This window comes from Macrotis lagotis, chromosome 1, assembly GCF_037893015.1.
Source record: "Macrotis lagotis isolate mMagLag1 chromosome 1, bilby.v1.9.chrom.fasta, whole genome shotgun sequence".
Lineage (NCBI taxonomy): Eukaryota > Metazoa > Chordata > Mammalia > Peramelemorphia > Peramelidae > Macrotis > Macrotis lagotis.
The window spans coordinates 740206199-740227583 of record NC_133658.1 but is presented as its reverse complement, the minus strand read 5'-3'; the positions used below and the strand labels follow the sequence as shown (position 1 = coordinate 740227583).

The 21385-nt window shown below is 38.4% G+C and overlaps 1 protein-coding gene and 1 long non-coding RNA gene across 3 annotated transcripts in view; one reads left to right on the top strand and one right to left on the bottom strand.

Moving 5' to 3' along the window:
- Window positions 1-19683, bottom strand: part of ZDHHC20 (zDHHC palmitoyltransferase 20) — a 110882-nt gene extending 91199 nt beyond the window's left edge. Inside the window, exon 1 of one of the 2 annotated variants that reach the window (XM_074216223.1) lies at window positions 19299-19683. In XM_074216223.1, coding sequence (XP_074072324.1) covers window positions 19299-19683 — 385 coding nt within the window. The remainder of the gene's footprint in view (window positions 1-19298) is intronic. The other variant, XM_074216224.1, reaches the window with a different exon arrangement.
- On the top strand, window positions 410-18719 carry LOC141507995 (uncharacterized). The gene is made up of 3 exons (XR_012474314.1): window positions 410-788; window positions 17386-17602; window positions 18283-18719. It is a non-coding gene; the product is annotated as an uncharacterized LOC141507995 (long non-coding RNA).
- Window positions 19684-21385: the final 1702 nt, after the last annotated feature.

Genomic DNA, 21385 nt, shown 5'->3' with positions numbered 1-21385 from the left:
GAGAACAATTTTGGGCTGTCTGCAAAGGAGAGTGCCATCTGTATCCAGATAACGAGCAGTGGAATTTGAACAAAGTACAAGGACTATTCCCTTTAATTTAGAAAAAAAAACCAGATAGCTTATTGTCTGATCTTGTTACCTCTTAGACTTCTCTTTAAAGATATGATTTCTCTTTCATCACACCCAATTTGGATTAAGGTACAACATGGAAACAAAGTAAAGACTGACAGAGTGCATTCTGTGGGGGGAAGCAAGATTGGGGGGAAAATGTAAAACTCAAATAATATCTTTCATAAAAAATAAATTTAAATTTAAAAAAAATGGCTGGCCCTGCTGGAGGAGGGATCTTGGTGCTGGTCTGTCCCAGGGGTAGAACCGTGATGCTGGGTGCCATGGAAACAGAGTCTCTCTACCCTAAACAAATAGCTTTGTTGCTGATCTGCCCAAAGGGTGGGACCTGGCTGCTGGGCTGCTATAGAAATAGGGTCTCTGTTCATAGGTCCTAGGGGTGAGGTCTAACTGTTAGCCAGCTCCAGGGTGGGGCTTTACTATTGGTCAGCAAAAGGGTCAAGTCCTCTTGGCAGCTTTTGCTAGGGATGGGGGGGCCCTGCTGTGCTACATTAACTGTTCACTTGCTTAGGGGTCTGCTGCTTTGCAAGAAGGTGGGCTTCACTAGTGCATTTCCCCAGGCTTGGAGCTTTGCTGCCCCCTCCTGCCCTGCTGCTGCTGCTTTTTGGAACTTGCTCCCTCCTACGAGTCCAGTAAGACAGACCTTTCCTGTGGGACTGGTAAGATGCTTCTCTGCTCCTGGATAAATTCTGAAGCAATTTTCTAGTTGTTTGAAAGCAAATTTAGGAGGGTTTCAGAGGTTTCTTTCTTCACTCTACCATCTTGGCACCAGAAATCTCTAATCTTTTTCTTACTTTATTGTGACACACAGACAAAATCCTACACATACATTTCCAAGTATGAACTATTTGCAAGAAGTGGAATAAGTGATACAAAGAAACATTATCTAAAAAGAATGTGGGCTGACCATTTCTTTTGAAAGGGACAATGTGGCCAATCTGAATTCCTACTACCAAAAATGCTTTTAAAAGAAAATAAAGGGGCGGCTAGGTGGCGTAGCGGATAAAGCACCAGCCCTGGAGTCAGGAGTACCTGGGTTCAAATCTGGTCTCAGACACTTAATAATTACCTAGCTGTGTGGCCTTGGGCAAGCCACTTAACTCCATTTGCCTTGCAAAAAAAAAAAACCCTAAAGAATAAAAAAATAAAAGAAAATAAAGCCTCCAAAATGTGAAGAGAGTTCTCCAACATGTTGGATTGAGTTTCTGTAAAAGGCATAGAAAAATTTTAAGAAGACTGGGTGTGGATATATTGTAATGTGCAGATCATAGATCCCATATAGTATAACCTCAATGCCTAATGAGCAATCAATGTATGTAGCAAATTTAATTATTGCTAACTGAACTCAGATTAGCTTCTCTTTATGCTTTGTTAAGCAATGATTTCTTTGGGGACAAAAACAAAATTAACAACTAACTGATAAAAATGAATAAGCATAAGGTTTTATTATTCTAAAGAAAAGGTAAATAATCTTTTTGATCACTTTTATTTCAGCATTTTCCTTCAAACTCAGATTGATTTTACTGTTTTTCTAAATTCTATCACCTTCATTACATTAAATTCTATTATAAATATAAAGATAACAGGATCATAAGTTAAAAGCTAGAAGAAATCTTAGAGGTCTCTGAGTATAACTTCCTCATTTTACAGGAGGAAACAGAGGCAAAAAAGATGTTAAATGACTTGCCCAGGGTCACACAATTAGTCAAATACCACACACAAGTGGTATCTGAAACCAAGTTTCCTGAATCTTATATTCAGTACCCTATTCACCATATCATGATATTACAAAACTGAATATAAATCTCTTAGGTATATTCTCTAGAAGACAGATACATATACAAATATGCAATATCTACATTCTGCTTGGTCATAATAATAAATTTGGCAACAACACAATACAGAATATAGAAATACAGATTATCTGGGTCTTGAAGTATGGATATTCTACCTAGAAATAAAGTATGAGAAGTCAAGCACTCAAAGTATAGGGAACAACATAAGATAAGGCAAGGACTAAATAAAGATATGTATAAGGAATGATAAATAGTCCAGTTCAACTAGACTGAAAGTGAAGGGCCTTATATCCATGCCACATGACAATCAACTAAAGGAAACTGAGAAGTAAAGTTAGGAAGAAAATAATGTTGTCCTCAAATATCTAACAGGTTACGTCATCTCAAATTCTATCACTATGCTTTCAACTATTTTAATATGTGTGTTATATACATGTATATATATATATATAAATTACATATGTGCATATATGTATGTGTGTATATATGTACATACATACACACACACACACACACACACACACACACTAATTATTACAACTGAGTAAAGTCTAGGAGATAGGCCAATGTAACCTCCTGCCTAGAGACTGTACCAGGAAAGGTAGTCTGAAGTTACAGACTTCCCAGAGAGATGACAGTAGGAGATGGGGTTAGCACTACTTCCTAGTGGAGGAAGAGTCTCACTTTTAAGGCTGCAATAAGCAACAGATCTTGGGCTAGTCATTTCATCCCATGATATGGGAGGACCTCAACCTGGCCCTGGTACAAAGTCTAAATTCAGGATCTGACCCTGCAGGCATGAATAAACAGAAGAAAACTCCTAATACACTAGAAATAAACTGTAAGTTAAGATAATCCTAAGTGAAAATAATTACAAATAGAACACCAGAAAAAAAGGACAGGATCAGCTACAAGGACTCCAAGTGTGGAAGAATGATTATAGCAAATAACTAATATTTATAAAGCACTTACTATATGGCAGGCAATGTATTAAGCATTTTATCATTATTATCTCATTTGAACCTCACAATAACTGTTCGAGGTAAGTGTTATCATTCACATTTTACAGAAGAAATGGAGAACTGAAATATGAACCAACAAATGAAATTAAAGCAAGTAGAAAAAGAAAGTTTAGAACAGAAAGCAGAAAACCTTACTCAAGTAGTAGACACCAGGAAAAATAGAATGGAGCAAACAAAATTAAATTGTTCAAAGATGGAACAAGAAGCATTAGAACGAAGTGCAAAGACTAACATATTAGAAGATGACTGAGGGGCAGCTAGGTGGCTCAGGGGATAGAGAATGGGCCCCCATTGCCTTTCCCAAAAAAACCATGATGACTGAGGCATGGTCTCTACTATCAAAAACAACTGACTTGATAAACAAGAAAAGGAGAGAGAATTTAAGAAGCTTAAGATTACCTGAAAACCATGTCTAGACCTGGATATGCAGAAATCTGGATATCATAGTTCTAAATTTGATAAATGAAAACTGCTCAGAATGATCAGGACCAGAGGGCAAAGTGAAAATAAAAAGAACTCTTCACTGCCTGAAAACTCCCAAAAATGTCATAGCCAAAAATTAATGCTTCAAGTTCAAAGAAGTAATACTACAAGCAACTACAAAGGAAGCAATCAAATGCCAAGGAACCACAGTCAAGATTACACAAGATGTGTCACAATTACAATAAAGGAAAGAAAATTTAGATTATGATATATCAAAAGACAAAAGAAAAAGGGTTACAACCTTTACTATGCTGCATAAATGATTTAATTTCAAATACACCTGAATATCATTTGAATGGATGCTGTACCCTATGGATAATAAGACCTCCACTAGAGAGCTTATGCTTTGGGAAGCTTAGCTAGCTTTGAAACTCTATATAGGAAACTCTATCTTAGCTAGTTTCGTATCATACCATTCTTCATAACTCATCCAACTGGCCACCGTGACCATGGGCTTGTCATTAGCACTGCTATTACATTCACATTTTGCTCTCCTCTCCAATCACAGTGGGGTAGGGTGTTTATTTTAAAAGAAGAATAAAGGAAAAAAAGGAAGAACAGAGAATTACACTAGAGAAGGAAAAAAGAAGAAGTTACCATTTTCCTAATTAAGTTGTCAGAAGACTACAAATATGGTGTAGAGAAGAGGGAAGCAGACACCTCATGAACTGGATTAAAGAAGTTTAGAAGTATACAGTCTTGCATGAATTGATGTTGACTGAAGTGAGCAGAACCAGAACAACATTAATACAGTAACACTGAGTGATGATCAACCATGGTGGGCCTGTTCATTTCAGCAGTATAATAAAAGACAATTCTAAAGGCCTTATGATGGAAAATATTATTCTTATCCAGACAAGGAAGTGAGGAGCTGAAATGCAGATCAAAATTTAATATTTTCAATTTTTAAAAGTTATATTATGTATTATGACTTTTTTTCCTAATTTTTCTCCATTTTGATTTGATTCTTCTTTCACGCATGGCCTATTACATCTCTTTCTATCAGGAGAATGGGGGAGGGAAGGGAGAAAAATTTAAAATCTTGCAAAAAAATGATTGTTGAAAACTACTGTTACATGTAGTTGGAAAAATAAATATTTAATTAAAAAAAATAGAAGCCAGGAAAATAAAATTTAAAAAGTACACACAGTCTAAGTAGAAATGCATTAATAAGGAAAATGGAACTGGAAAAGGTTAGAGGGAGGGTTTAAAAAAGGAGGTAGAATTAGATAGAAAAATCACAGGCAGTTTAATGGGAACAGAATTATTTTTGTCTATGTCTTTAATGTGTATAGTCACTTAGGTAATTCCAAGCAATAAGAGACAAGGTCCCACTAATTCATTGTTGGTGGAACTGTGAACTCATCCAACCTTTCTGGAGAGCAATTTGGGATTATGCTGAAAGGGCAACAAAAATGTGCCTACCCTTTAATCCAGCAATACCACTACTGGGTCTATACCCTGAGGAGATTATGAAAAAAGGGTAAAAGCATCACTTGTACAAAAATATTTATAGCAGCCCTGTTTGTGGTGGCAAAGAACTGGAAATTAAGTGAATGTCCTTCAATTGGGGAATGGCTTAACAAACTGTGGTATATGTATGTCATGGAACACTCGTGGTCTATTAGAAACCAGGAGGGATGGGAATTCAGGGAAGTCTGGATTTGCATGAGTGAGATAAGCAGAACCAGAAAAACACTGTACACCCTAACAGCAACATGAGGGTGATGTTCAACCTTGATGGACTTGCTCATTCCATCAGTGCAACAACCAGGGACAATTTTGGGCTATCTGCAATGGAGAATTACCATCTGTATCCAGAGAAAGAATTATGGACTTTGAACAAAGGCCAAAGACTATTAGCTTCAAATTAGAAAAAAAACCCATTATGTTATTATGTGATTTTACTATCTCATACTTTATTTTTCTTCTTTAAGGATATGACTTCTCTGTCATCACATTCAACTGAGATCAATGTATAACATGGAACCAATATAAAGACTAACAGAATGCTTCTGTGAGGAATGGGAGGGAGGGAAGCAAGAATGGGGGGAAAAATTGTAAACAAAATAAATAAAATTAAAAAAAAAAGACATGGTCCCAAAACTATCTGTTATACCCATCACCATCTTCTACACAATCTCACTGCTGTTCAGATGAATCCAAAGAAGTTTCCTTTCTTTACTGTACTACTTCTAGAACTGCCTACCTCTACATACAAATAACTATGAAATGGATTATATTTCAAATGTTCATCCGGAAATTGGCTATGTGAAAGCCACAACTAAAAGACATTTTTCTTCAGAATCATCAATTCATGAATCAAAAATTTAGTAAGATCCTACCAAATAGTAGGTTAAGAAGTTAAAAACTAAATAGGAAGAATCCTTCCATGATTTAGGGGTGTGCATGCTAACTGCTTTTGGAAACCAGGTAAATAGTGATTCAGTGAAGTTCACTATCTAAACTAAACCTGAGGTCTTATATACAAAATAAATGCTAATCATTATGTTCCAGACACAGAGCTAAGGGGCTGAGAATGTTTGTCCTTCATTTTTTTTTATTTAAGGCAATGGGGTTAAGTAATTTGCCCAAAGTCACACAGCTAGGCAATTATGGGTCTGAGATGGATTTGAACTCAGGTCCTCCTGACTCCAGGGCTGGTGCTCTATCTACTTCACCACCTAGCTGCCTTCATTTTTCAAAGAAGACCATGACATCAAGGAGGTGATACCATGACAAGCATGGGAATTGGATTTGGTTGCCAATCTGTCCATGGGCATATGCTGCATATTTCTGTAATCTTAACTTGGTATTATTTATTTGCTTGGAACCTGGCACTAGTATTCTTAAACACTAAATTCTAACCTGACTTGGAGACTACATCCTTTTAGTTAAGCTATCTTTCTATACAATGTCAGGTTGAATAATAACACTGAAGTGGGAGTTAGCAGACTGGATTTTCATTGCAGATCTGCCCCTTAGTAGTCATGTGGTTGTCAACAAGTCATTTACTAACCTGCACATCTCAGTTTCCTTATAAGAGTAAAAACTGCATAACACCACAAGTCTGTCTCAAACAGGAGAAAGGTAAATTCTTGGCATTTGTTACTTTTCATTATTTACATCTTTATTTGTGCTTCAACACAATAGACTTTTACCCTCAACTCCTACCTTCACACTACTTAAACTTGCTGACCTCCCAATCAATCAGTAAACATTAAGTGTCTATGTCTATTATGAATTGCATAGGTGCTGTGCTAACAGCAAAGTTTATAAAAGAGGCAAAAGACAGTCCCTGCCTTCAAGGAACTTACAGTTTAATAGGGAAGACAACACACAAATATTATACACAAAACTAGCTCTAAATTAAGTAAATACAAAATAATTTACAGAGGAAGGCAGTAAAATTAGTAGGGGGTAAGGTAAGGTTGGGGAAGGCTTCCAATTCAAGTGAGTACATAAGAGTTAAGAGAGGATAGTATTCCAGGCCTGACAGACAACCAAGAGAAAAATGCCTGAGCAGAAAAATGAAGCATTTTGTTCCTGTAATAGCCAGTATTACTGGGTCTGAAGAGCACAAGGGGACAAGTAAAGTTAGGAAGGGCATTAGATACCAAAAAAAAAAAAATTTCATATTTGATCCTGGAGATAAATAATAGTGAGTCATTGGAGTGTACTTAGTAGAGAGGGGTTATATAACTGAACCTGAACTTTAGGAAAATCACTATAAAATGACTGAATGGATGATGGGATGGATTAGAGGAAGAACTCAACTTACTTATTATTTCACATGATCTTTTCCTCCTTGCAACTTTATAGATACATGCAGAGATGATAATACCCTTGATCCTCCTATCATCCACATTAGCCACAACCAACACTTCATGTTTGTGCACTCTAAAATTCCTTTATCAACTCACAATGTTGCATTCCACTTCTCCCTCTTCCTTTCAACCTCAAAACCTGATCTTCATTTTGACCTCCATCAACCTTTAGTTCTGTTCCAGGTCATCATCCCTGCACTGGCTATATATTCTCTTCCCTTCTCCATCTTGACCCCTTGTTGAACCAGTTTAACTCTACATTTTATTCCTAAGCCCTTATCCCACCCAATATTCAGTCATGGGGTCTACAAGGCTGCCTATTCCTATTACCTTCTGTCTTGGCTCCAACTCACATACTACTAAAGCTAGAGGAAATCATGAAATGTTGACTGGATCCAATACAAATTTATGTTACATAATCGCAACTGGGTCTTCACTGTGGCAAGGCAATTTTTAAGCCTAATTGACTTACTACCCCACTCACCAGAGAGCACCTAGAAAACTTTTAATTCCTCTTCAAACTACATATAGCTTTCCCGTCCCTCCCATCCATTCAGCTGAGAACCTGATCTCAAAAGAATAGGTGTGTGGTTGTGGCTAAGACAAGCTCCACAACTGACCATTCCATCTAAGTTGGAATACAATGTATCTTTCTATCAATAGGGATGGTCCCCACTTTGAAGATCCCTGATTTAGTGGTGTCAGCTTTTGCTTCCAGCTTAACGTCCTCTGCCAATATGAAGAGCACTTTTATTCAAATCATGAAAAAAATATTAACTACAAAGCCAAGTCCAGATTCCTGGAATACTTTTTTTTAGGTTTTTGCAAGGCAAACAGGGTTAAGTGGCTTGCCCAGGGCCATACAGCTAGGTCATTATTAAGTGTCTGAGGCCTCATTTGAACTCAGGTACTCCTGACTCCAGGGCCGGTGCTCTATCCACTGTACCACCTAGCCACCCTGAGACTTTTTAATTTACTGTGGTTTTATTCTAAACTTAAGAAATAAAATAAGCACTTTGAAACATAATAGAATAGCAAAAAAAATGGCTATACATGAAACTAATAATATAGTATGTACAACTTATTGCTTTTAAATATATAATAGTTGTCTTTCTTCCCTCCTTTTTTCTCCCCCATGTCTCCCAAGATGGCTACCAGTAGACAAAAATGTATATGTGTGTGTGTGTGTGTATATGTGTGTGTGTATGTATGTATGTATGTATGTAAAACCATTCTAAACATTTTAGTTATTTCTCTGAAGATAGTATCTTCCTTCATTTGGTTATTTATAATTGCCAAAATGACTATTCAAAATGACTTAGTCACTTAAAGTTATTCAATATTATTACTGCATACAACATTCTTTTGGTTCTGCTCCTTTAAACCACTCATTATTTCAAGCAAATCTTTCCATGTTTTTCTATCATCAAACTCATCATTTCTTACAGTACAGTAGTATTCCATCACAACCAGAAATCACAAGCTGTTCAGCTATTTCCTAAAATTTCTGGTTCTTTGCCATGAGAAACAGAGTTGTTATAAATATTTTAAAACAGATAAATTATTTTCCTTTTTCCCTAGTTGTATTGATTAACAGAGACCTCAATCTAAGCAGTTACTTTTGTTTGCTTCTATTGCCTAACACATAATCTTTCCCTCTTTTTTCACAAGAACAACATAAGAAAGTCTGACAAATACTTTGCTTCAAACTAGGAAAACTGCATTTACAGGATTTAATCTACTAATTTAGGAAGCCTGCCAAAAGATAGAATAAAGTTAGTCTGGCACAACCTGTTCTTCACAAAGCTTTACTGCTTCTAGATGTGCATTAACCATCTGTTTAACAAAATTTGACCTTGGAAATTGAAGTCAAACTTGATGCTAGAGTCTGCATATCCTATTTTCTTCCTCTTTTTCCAAATCAGGATATCTGCCCTTCTTCAATCCTATAGCACTTCTCCATGATCTTTCAGAGATCATTTAAAGTAGTAGTAGCAGCTCAGTAATATCTTTCACCAGTTCCTTTAGCTCTAGATCAGATGACTTGAAGTCAAATGCTACTTCTTATTTATCTTTGACATCTACTACCTAAAAGCTAAGATCACAGTTCTAGGTGGAATAAATAGAAACAAAGCAAAACAAAAACAACCACTACCCCAAACAAAACCTGAGCAGCTTTGCCTTCTCTCTAAAATCAGTCTAATATTACTCATCCCAACCATTTACCCTAACCTCTCATTGATCCTTCCTCCTATTCAATATCTTAAAACAAACAAAAACAACAAAGCTTTTTCATCCCTAGATTTGCTTACTAAGTATCCCCTCAAGACTTCGATCATTTCTGAAATTATTCTGAAAATGTATTTTATACTCATCCCTCCCCATTACCTGATTTTTATCTGTACTTGTCTTCCCCCCCTTACTTTGTTGCCCTCCACTTGTTTAATGTAGATTAATAATAGCTGACATTTATATAGTTGAGGCCTTCTTGCTTTAACATAAAAAAATTAAAATTGAAATATCAAATTTTTAAAGGTTTTTGCAAGGGAAATGGGGTTAAGTGACTTGCCCAAGGCCACACAACTAGGTAATTAAGTGACTTGGGCAGGATTTGAACTCAGGTACTCCTGACTCCAGGGCCGGTGCTCTATCCACTGTGCCACCTAGTTGCCCCAAAATTATCTTTTTTTAATATCATCTGTGTTTAACTCTCCTCCTTTCTACCTTCTAGAAAACTATCCTTTTAAAGAAACAAACATCAAAAAATAGTTCATCAAACTAGCCAACACATCAAAAATTAAAAAACCAAAAAAACCTGATCAGGTTTGTTTCATAGTCATGTTATCCCACCTCTGAGTTATCTTTTCTCCTATCTCTGATTTGGGGACAAACTTTGGTTATTATAATTTCACAATATTCAGACTTGACAGTTTTGCTGTTATCCTTTTCCTTTACATCGTTGTCAATATTAAGTATTCAGGTGTAAACAAAGCCTTTCCTTTTTTTATTAACCTCCTTGGTGTATAAGCCAAGCAATAGAATCTCTAGGTCAAAACACTATGAATGACACTTTAAGTCATTTTCTTCCCATAACATCAAGTTGCCTTCCAGAGTTGGATGAATTTAAAACTTCATCAAAGCTTCCATTTAACGATTCATTTGTATGGCTTTCCACAGTCTCTTTTGCAGTATTTCCAATTTTTGTCAACTTTGCCAATCTGTTAGGCATGAGGTGAAACATCTGGGATTGTTTATTAGTGATTATGGAACAATTTTTCACATGTTTATTAACAATCTGCAATTCTTTTGATTACTACTTGTTAATATCCATTGACCACTTGCCACTGAGAATATGTACACGTCATATTACAATCTAAATCTGAGTTCTCTGTGGATTCATATTAATTTCTTTAGAAAACAATCTCTTGGGGTGGCTAGGTGGCAATGGATAAAGCACCGGCCCTGGAGTCAGGAATACCTGGGTTCAAATCTGATCTCAGACACTTAATAATTACCTAGCTGTGTGGCCTTGGGCAAGCCACTTAACCCCATTTGCCTTGCAAAAAACTAAAAAAAAAAAAAAAAAAAAAAAAACCAAAAACCAATCTCTTCTTTTCCTTACTGCAACTGTTTCTTTTTCTGTGATCAGAATATTTTTCTTGAAAGTTTTCTATTCATCCTACTGACTTTTGAAAAATTTCTGTCCATGGAATTTCCATCTGACACCTATGATGTCAAGTCTCAGAATGTTTTTAAATGCATACAATTGAATCCACAGGATAACAAAGGAAACTTCTACTGAAATATCAAAATATTTTTAAAAACATGTTCACAGACCCATCTTAACTCTAAACTCATTGAAATTTGGTCTCCCTAAATCTAGAGGGTATGCTGAATCACAAATCCTAAAGAAGGAATAATCATTTTCTCTTTTTTAACTCTTCAGATCCAATTATTTTTCCACATTTCAGGAGCATGTACAATACTGCTTGAGAGAAAGTGGCATAAGAGGTGCATCAGTTTCTTTTATTTCATGGAAACCATTTCCATATTAGCCATATTTCAAAAAAAAGCAAAAAAACTTACATTTCAGTTTGCACTCGGAGTTCAATTCTCTGAGGGTGGCTATCATTTTCTCATCAGGAGTCTTGGATAATTTTATTTTATCAAGTAGTCAAATCTTTTACAGTTATCATTAAAACATTGCTGTTACTGTTTACGATGATCTCCTGCTTCTTCTCATTTTACTTTTCAACAGTTCATAAAGGTCTTACCATATTTTTTCTGAAACCACCCTCCTTGTCAATTCTTAGAGCATAACAGTATTCCATCTCAAATCATATGCCAAAACTTGTTCAGCCATTCTCCAGTTAATGAGCATGTCCTCAAATTTCTAATTCTGTCACCATAAAAAGAGTTGCTATAAATATTTTTGTACATATATAGAAGTGGTATTGCTGGGTTCAAAGAGTTACCTGCAGTTTTGTAGCCCTTTGGGCCTAGTTCCAAATTGTTATTCAGAATGACTGGATTAATTCACAACTCCAACATTTATTTTTCTTTTGTCATGTAAAACAATCGATTGGGTGTGAGGTAGCACCTAAAAGTTGCTTTTATTTGCATTTCTCTAATCAAAAGTGATTTAGAGGGGCAGCTAAGTGATTCAGTGGATAGAACAGCAGTCCTGGAATCAGGAGGATATAAATTCAAATCTGGTCTCAGACACTTGATACTTGCTAGCTGTGTGATCTTGGACCAATCACTTTAATCCTACTGCTCTCACCAAAAAATAAAAAAAAGTGTTTTAGAGAATTTTTTCATATAACCATGGGATAGCTTTGATTTCTTCTTCTGAAAACTGCCTCTTTATATCTTATGACCATTTATCAATTAGTCAATGGCTCTTATTTTTAAAAACTTGACTCCATTCTATACTGAGTATATGTGTGTTTGTGTGTGTGTGTGTGTGTGTGTGTGTATGTATGTATATGTATTTGAGAAGAAAAGCCTTTAACAGAGAAACAGGCTATAAAAAAATTTTTTATACTTCATTGTCTAGAGTATATTTTACCAAAATGAAATTTACCTGATTTTCCCTTTTAATTAGGCCATTTTTGCTTTTACTCTGTCTGAGACCATGATTGCTATCCCAATTTTTTTTTAAAGTTCAGTTGAAGCATATTAGATTCTGCTCCAGCCTTTTATTTAAATTGTATGTCCTTCTATTTCCAATTTTTCTTACACACATAGCCCTTTTTTTTATCCCCTTGAGTCTCCTATTTCCCTACTGGTCAAGTTGTATTTCTATATATACAACTTAATGTGTTATATACACACACATGCTACAATGTATGTACATGCACACTTTTATCACCTTCTTTGAACCAATTCAGATGAAAGTGAGTTCAGCATTACCAGCCACAGCCCCATTTTCTCCTCCACTATAAAAGCTCTTTCTTACGCATTTCTTTTATGGGATAAAATTTTCCTCATTCTACCTCTCCCTCCTCCTCTCAGTACATATCTCTGTCATCCCTTCATTTTTTTTGGAGATCATTCCAACATGTAAACTCCTTTTAATAACCCTAATAATTCTTAGAAGTTACATGTATCATCTTCTAATAATCACTTTCCAGTTGTTTTCTTTTTGATAAAAAGTCAAATCTCCAATTGAAATTTCCCTTGTTGGTTCTTATGTATTTCAAATGATGGTTAAACCAAGTCAAGAAATTATCAGTTCCTCTAATTCTGGGAGAGAGATTCCTATTAAGTATGACAGATGACACTACAATAGTCATCCTGTGTACCAGAGTCATTGTTTCTTAAACTCATTTATTTTCCTTTTCAGTCCAAGTAATCTATAGTATGCTCTAGTGACACTATTGCTTCTGTTGCAGCATCCTTTGATCTTCACCCAAATGTTCTCAAGCATGATTATTCCCTCCTAGAATCCCTTATATGAATACGCCTTCTTAATAAAACAGAGACATTGTTTCTTTTGAATAAGTTATACCTTTTTAGAGTAATAGTCTTATCCAGGGTCTCATCCCACTAGGTTGAGATGATACCTATAAGGTTAAATTTGCCTCCTTACATTAGGATCTTCCTAATTTATCTTGCTTGTTAACCAGATTTTGTAAATTTGTATATAGGTATTTGACCTTTTATATACTGATCCTTTTCTTGAATTATATCTCCTGTGAATTTCCCCATATCTTAATTATTATTCTTATGTCTAATGTGGTAGCTACCTTTTAAGACATCTAGCTTGGTATTGACACATATATATTTACATGCCATTAATAATAACAGCCCATCATTTTATATAGCCAATTGAGGTTTACAGAGAACTTTTCTCACAACAACCTCGTAAGGTAAGCAATACCATTATCATGCACATTTAATTTATTATGGACATGCTTTCACATGTTTATTTGTGGAATAGGAAGCTCAGAGAAACTGTTACTTGTCCAAGGTCACAAAGTTAATAAATCAAGAACTCATATCACTGATAAATCTAATGTTCTTTTCTCTCTATGTATGTATGTATATATATATATATATATATGTATATATATATATATATGCTACCTTTTCTAAAATGAATGATAGTCTAGGTTAAGAATGAATTTTAAAAAAGTATTTATAAAATGACAAGAAGGGTCTTGTAAAAAATAAAAGGAAAAATTCAGTAGAGTGGAAAAAGCAGGACCCCAAAATAAATTCCAAGTCCAGACTGATCAAAAACTGAATCTTTATTAGGTCAAGAACAATTGCTGAAATGTCATGGAAAAATTAAAAAGCATAAAAAATTAACAAAAATCTGTCCTTAAGATTTTTTTTCAATATTTGTTCATATAAAGGACTTTGTCTTTACCTCCTGTGGCTATCTTTTGGAGCACAGTTACAGTTCCAATCCAATTAAAACTGATGTCAGAGACTACAGTTACTAATTCATTGATGCAGAATCTCAAGAGTTAAAAAAGGATCTCAGAGAGTCCAACTGGTGAATAATCCTTTCTAAAGGATCTACAGTAAGAGATCTTTTAGCCTCTGGTTTGTTTGTTTGGTTTCTTTTTTTAGGCTTTTGCAAGACAATGGGGTTATAAGTGGCTTGCCCAAGGCCACACAGCTAGGTAATTATTAAGTGTCTGAGGTCTGCTTTGAACTCCTGACTCCAGGGCTGGTGCTCTATCCACTGCGCCACCTAGCAGCCCTAGCCTCTGTTTTAATAAAGAAGTTCCTCGTTCCATTTTTAGACAACTAATTATTAAGGACTGTCTTCTTATATAAAGCAAGCTAAAAATCTAACCATGCAACTTCCATTCCATGTTCCTAGTTCTACCTTCTGGGAGAATGCAAAACAAGTCTAAGTCTCTCTCTCTCTCTCTCTCTCTCTCTCTCTCTCTCTCTCTTCATAGGGTCCTTCTAGCACTTGAAGATGACAGCAATGACTACACTAAACTATTTTTCTAGGCTTAATATTCCCAAGTCACTGTGCTCTTCTAGGTTATCAACCTATTCCACTCTTCTCCCAAGTACCAGCAAAGGCTTGGAGGCACTATCTTGTACACTCTCTGATCACATCAACTTTCATCAGTAGACATGAAGACATTCAGCCTTCTAAAATCGGATTATTGTTTTCACTGTTCTACTCACAATGCTAGAAGATGATGAAACTGAGGTTCCCAATATGATGAAGTGCTTTGTCAGAGATCAAAAAGAAACACAGGCTCTGCACCATGATGTTTTGGAGATACTTAAATAACAGACCATTTCTAGTTAGTTGTTTCAGGATTTTCTTGCCTTGGCAACATTTGACAATCAATAGAAAATTCTTGATATTCTTAATCTCAAGAATGAAAAAGTATTGCACTGTATTATGAGAATAAAAATATCTTGGAAATCCAAGCTTAGTCTCATACAAAGGGGAACAAGGCATTTAATTATATCATGCTTCCTAGGTACCAGGAACTGTTTAAGCACTTTACAATCAAGGCAAGTATTATTATACCTATTTTATATGTGTGTGTGTGTGTGTGTGTGTGTGTGTGTGTGTGTTTTCTACCTAAAAATACTTGAATGATGAAATATGAAATACTAACCTCCCAAAATATTTTTTTGAATCCTTGATTTGAGTCCGATGGGTTTCTTTTTAAGTTTCTAAGTGTCTGATTTGCTGGGGAATTCCAAAATGCCAGCTAACATGCCAGCCTGATCTATGAAGAGATGAGAAAGCATCCCCCGATGCCTTACTGGAACTACTGATGATCTTTATGCCTTTATTCTTGGTTTGTTTCTGAGTTTATGCTTTTAGATCAAGCATATGTGCAAGTCAAGCCATGCCCTTGACAGTAACGTTCTGAACAAGCTATTTTGACCTCTGTATCATTTCTCCACTCACCCAAATTGGGAAACCCTTGATCCTCTGGCCTCATTGCCTTAAAGTTCTCAGGACTTCTGGGAGATATCTCTCTCCTTTCACTTTTAGATAAGTGAAGTACGATTTTGTTTGTTGTCAACCTTTTTGGGGGGATTTTTTTGTTCACCTTTCTCACCCTAGAGATTGTCACTTGCCCAGCTGGGCATCAGATGGTTCCTCTTTGCATCCTTTGTGTGTTAAAATAAAGCAGAAGGATTAGTTTTGTTGTTTTTTTGTTCTATCGTGTCTGATTGTTCATGACCCCTTTTGGGCTTTTCTTGGCAAAGTTACCCATTTTATAGATGAGGAAAGTAAGTCAAATAGCAACACTGCCCAAGGTCACACAACTATTAAGTATCTTGAGGATATTGGTCAGGAAGATGAGTCTTCCTGACTCCAGGCTTGGCACTCAAACTACTGTGTGCCATCTAGCTGCCTATATCATGCTACCTTTACCCAAGTCTATCTGGGTTTTTTTCCCTCATCTATAAAGAGTTACTGAATTAGCTAGCTCCAAAAAGTCTATAATTTTACAATTGTCAAAAGATGATCCAATTGAAATAAGAAAAGATTTCAGAAGAAAGCAAGATCATGGGATCTAACTTCAGGGTTGGAAGAGATCTCTAAGTTCATTTATCATGAGCTCTTTGATAGTAGGGACTCATGCCTTTCTATTTGCATACATTCTATTGTACACATCATTCATTCACAGATGGTTTCAAAAGAAAGGTGAAACTTTAGCTGCACTATGAAGGATAGGTAGAATATGGATAAGTGAAATGGGAAAAAAACACAAGAAATTAGGGCATGTAAGAAGATAACATGAATAAATCCTTCAAATACAATGATGTGTAAACTGCATTATGGGGAGAATAATTAGAACCATTTCAAGTGGTGAGAAAAAAAGCAGATTATGAAAATAAATTCTAAATATAATCTAAGCTGTTTCAAAAAGAGTATTAGATATTAAATTCAAATCATTATACAAGGGGTGGCTAGGTGGTACAGTAGATAAAGCACCAGCCCTGGAGTCAGGAGTACCTGGGTTCAAATCCAGTCTCAGACACTTAATAATTACCTAGCTGTGTGGCCTTGGGCAAGCCACTTAACCCCATTTACCTTGCAAAAACCTAAAAAAAAAATCATCATACAAGACCAATTCTAAGTGACATGATAAATGAACAATCAAGTACAGAAAAAAAATTTTTTAAACTTTTCATTGCATAATTTGCCTACCACATAACACACATATAGGTCTAAGATTTCCCTACAGTCAATCAAAGTAGAAAGCCTACCACTAAAAATATTCTAATCTCTAAGATTTGTCTATATATTATTAGTTTATTGCAGATTTGGACTCAACATCCCAGGTTGTAAGTTTATTTCAGGTCCTTAAAATAAAAAAGTACAACTTTCCTCCCATGCTTTATCTTAGGAGGGGACAAGAAGAGATCTGCAGTTCTAAATCAGTGGTTTGCCTCTAAAGATTTGAATAACTTCAATAACTTTAGGTAGTACTACTTGCCATTGGTCCCGATGTTAAGAAAGTTTCTTTGAAGTCAAGTAAGCAAGCAGGAGAGGGAGGAGAAAGGAAGAAAAGAAATCCAGGAGCCCAACAGCAAACTACAAACAGTTCTCTTCTTATAAATGCACTATATTTTTTTCAGAAATTCTTTGTAAGTGCCCAAATTCTTTTCTTCCTCTAGCTGCTGGTCTATCAGGAAAGCTTCCTCCCTTCTACCCCATACTTCTGCAGCCTTTGGAAACGGGATGCTGCTCTGTCTTGCACAAGAGGGGGAAGGGAAGGGCTGTCACCTTTCACTGCATTGAAGGAATGTGCAGAGAAAAGAGAAAAGGAGACAAAGGAGATGGTGCCTGACTTCAGAACTGGGCTCTTCAAATGTTTTCACAAAGATGGCAAAGGTTCTACTGTTGGAATTTACATTAGTTTATATTACTATAGGCACTCCTAAGAATGCCCATCAAAAGCAAGGGATAATGAAAAAGCACTCTGAAAGCTGGGAGTCCTGGTTTTCATGCTAGTAAAAGCTGTGAGGCATTTCTCTGAACCTCTCTAGACTTCAGCTGCCTATATATAAGATTTTGCTCAGGCAAAATGATCTCTAAGGTCCCTTTCAGAAGCATAGTGTAGTGGAGTGAATAATAGAACTGGCATTAGCCTGGGCTCAAATCCCAGCTCTGCCCCTTATTAGTAATGTGACCTTGGGAAAATCACTTATCTTCATCTGTAAAATTAGATGGTTGAACTATATCTAGTCCAGTGCTAAAACTATGATCCTATTATCCTATGACCTCTAATAGCCCATAAATCTAAGTCAGTTTAATCCAGTAGTAACATTATGGAACAAATAATGGGGGATAATAGTGTTGGTTAGTATTGAAATTACAGGCAACCCCCAATTTCCCAAGTTTTGTTTTTCTCAAGTTTTTAGTAAGTAGGTTGTTTGGAACTTGGCATTTTCTCTTTAACTTCTCTGAAGGACTTAAAGATGATAATCTTTAGTCAGTAGCTTGTTAGCATAGTGCCTTGTACATAGCATAAATATTTGCTGATTAATGACTAATTCTCTCTGCATATGTAGAGCCAAATTAAACAAGTGACTTAAGATCCCAAGAAGTGAATCAATCACATTAAAAACTCTCAAAAAGGAAATATAAATTGTGACCAGAAGACGCCACTGCTACCCTTCAAGGTCTAAATAAAATAAAGAGGGAGGCGTATCTCCTTCATTTCTCAAACTTCTCCAAAAGGATTCTGCAGAACAGTTACAGAACTCAAGCTTCAAGCAAATGTAGTTTTTTACAAGAAAGATCCCGCCTAGAGGCCCTTTAAGCAGACTTCAACAAGAGGAAAGATGTGCACGTGCTACCTACAAACTAGTTATTAGTCAATAACCCGGATTCCCCACCCAATCTCGTTCCTCTTTTGCACAATACAGATCAGCCTACTTTTTTTTTACAAGTCATAACTATTTCCTACACGATCTGAAAAAGCGAATAAATGAGGCCAGCCGTGATTTCTTCCCCACAGCTCCTAGGAACAGCTCCCTCCTGCACCCGAGCTTCACAGGGGGTGGGGGTGGGGTGGGGGTGACTCTACAGCAGGCGCCGCGCTGCACTGGGGGACACAAAGGGGAGGGAAGGTGGAGAAAGGAAGAAAGAGAAGGTGTTGGGCTTCTGGCCCTGGCCCGCGTCCGTGGGACACAAAGAAGGGGGAGCCAAGAGGAAGGCAGCGTGTATTATGCAATGCCCGGGGAGAAGGGGAGTGAAAAGGGGGGGAGAAAGCGTTTAGGAAGCACTTCTGTGGGGGCTGGACACGGAGCTGAGGGAGGGAAGGGGAAGCAGCTCCCTTAAACACTTGCAGAGGGGACGGGGGCGCAGAGCCCCAAAGCGATGGGGGGCAGTAAGACCCCCGGAGGCTCTAGTTCTGCCCCGCTCGGGCCGCAGTAAGGCGGTAACAATTGGGGTGATGAGGAGGAGGAGGGGTGGGGCGGCGGGGGGTGACCTCCCCGCCCCGCGGCCCCGGGCCGGGCGGGCCGGCTCGGGGCCGGGCGGGCCGGCTCGGGGCTGGCCGGGCCGGGCCGGGCCGGATACTCACAGAGGCAGAGCTCCACCACAAAGGTGTAGTAGGACCAGCAGATGACCACGGCGATGAAGAGCACCGGCACCCAGGCCGCGGCCCGCTGGCAGCAGCGCAGCAGCTTCCAGGGCGTCATGCTGGCCCGGCGGGGCGGGCCGGCCCGGGGGCGCGCCCGGCCCAGGACCTGCAGCCGCGGAAGCCCGGCAGCCCGCGGCGCCTCCCCCTCGGCCTCCTCGGAGGCGGCGAGGGCCTCGGCTCCTTCCCCTTCCCCTCCTCCCTCCTCTCCCTCCTCCCCCTCCTCCTCCTCCTCCTCCTCCTCCTCCTCCTCCTCGGCTGTCGTCGTGGACGACGGCGTGGCCCGTCCTCGCACTGACCTCTCACCCCGCCCTCCCCCACCCCCCATTCCCGCCCGGGCCCGGGCCAGCTCCAGTCAGTGTGCGCGCCCGCCGCAGCCGGGGGTGGGGCCGGGCCGGGCCGGGCCTGGGCGGCCCCCGGAGCGCGCGGGGGGCGGGGCGGGGCCGGCGGGGCGGGGCCTGGGGCCCGGGGGCCCGGGGGCTTCATCCCGGGGCGCTCCAGCGCCTCTGGAGAGCGCACGGGGTGGGAGCCGGGGTGAGAAACACCGAAGCTCGTCCTGAGACCCCGACCCACCCTGTAGCCCAGGACTCGAGGACCACGAGTGGAAACTGGACCCGGATCTCGCAGGTTGACCCTGGTGGAAGGAGGTTGAGCACCTCCCAAATCTGATTATTTGGGGGTTGCAAAGTCTTGAAGAGCAGCTGCCGGGCCTGTGCCCCAAACAGAAAATTCTAGAGAACACTGGGCTGACGTCATAATACATGACGGAAGGCGTGAGGAGATAGTCCAAGCTGGCTTCGTGGCCGCGTGCCCCCAGGCCAGTCCCCCCACCGCCACCGCTTCCGACCTCCCTATCCAGGGCTGGCTAAGTTCCAACACTTCGCTACCCTGGAGCAGGACCCCATCAGCCCCCTCCCAGCAGTCCCCCAGCTGTTGTGCTGTGTTGTATCTCTTTTCTTTATACCGCTCACAAATTGATATTTTGAAAATACATACCTGGGGGCGGCTAGGTGGCGCGGTGGATGGGGCACCGGTCCTGGAGTCAGGAGTACCTGGGTTCAAATGTGAGCTCAGACACTTAATAATTACCTAGGGCAAGCCACTTAACCCCATTGCCTTGCAAAAAAAAAAAAAAAACTGAAAGAAAATACATATCTGACTACCCCCTCCATCTTCAGTGGCTCCTTATTGCTTCTAGGATAAAATACAAAATCTTCAATGTGATATTTAAAATCATCTACCTTTTCCAGGGTTATTTCATTGTCATTCCCCTTCCTACTCTATTACAGTCAAACTGCACTTCCTCACTTGAGTCTATTTAAGACATATCTGGAATACCCTCTCACCTCATAGAATCTCTCCTTCCCCTAGAAACAAAGCTTAGGACAACTCCCATATTTGTCTCTTCCTGATCCTTCTAGTTATTAGTACTTTCTCCCACTTAAAAAGGCTTTGAAACCACTTTGGGTTTTTTTTAGTTTTTTGCAAGGTAGTGGGGTTAAGTGACTTCTCCACAGCTAAGTAATCATTATATGTCTGTGATCACATTTGAATTCAGGACCTCCTGACTCCAGGGCCAGTGCTCTCTCTATCCACTCCCCCAAGCTACCCCCCTATATTTTCTTTCATATATATGTACTTATGTGTGTGTATATCTTCCATGAAGACAATTTTTTTTACTTAGATACAGTGCCCTATTCACTGTAACCCTTAATAAGTGCTCTTTGCAACTTATTTGGAAATATGTTAAACATGATTGTGCACATATAACATCAGATTGCTTTCTCTCTTGGGGAAAGGAGAGAGAAAAGAAAAATTTAGAACTCAAATTTCTAAAAATGAATGTTGAAAACTATCTTTACATATAATTTGAAAAAATAAAATATTAAGAAAAAAGTGCTTGTTGAACTGAGTCTTCATGATATCAGAGGGTAAATAGCCAAATATTCTGGCTAAATTCTAAAAACTCTAAAGAATGCTTGCTTGACATGTTCAATTTTTTCTGATTTTAACCATCAAAACTAACATGT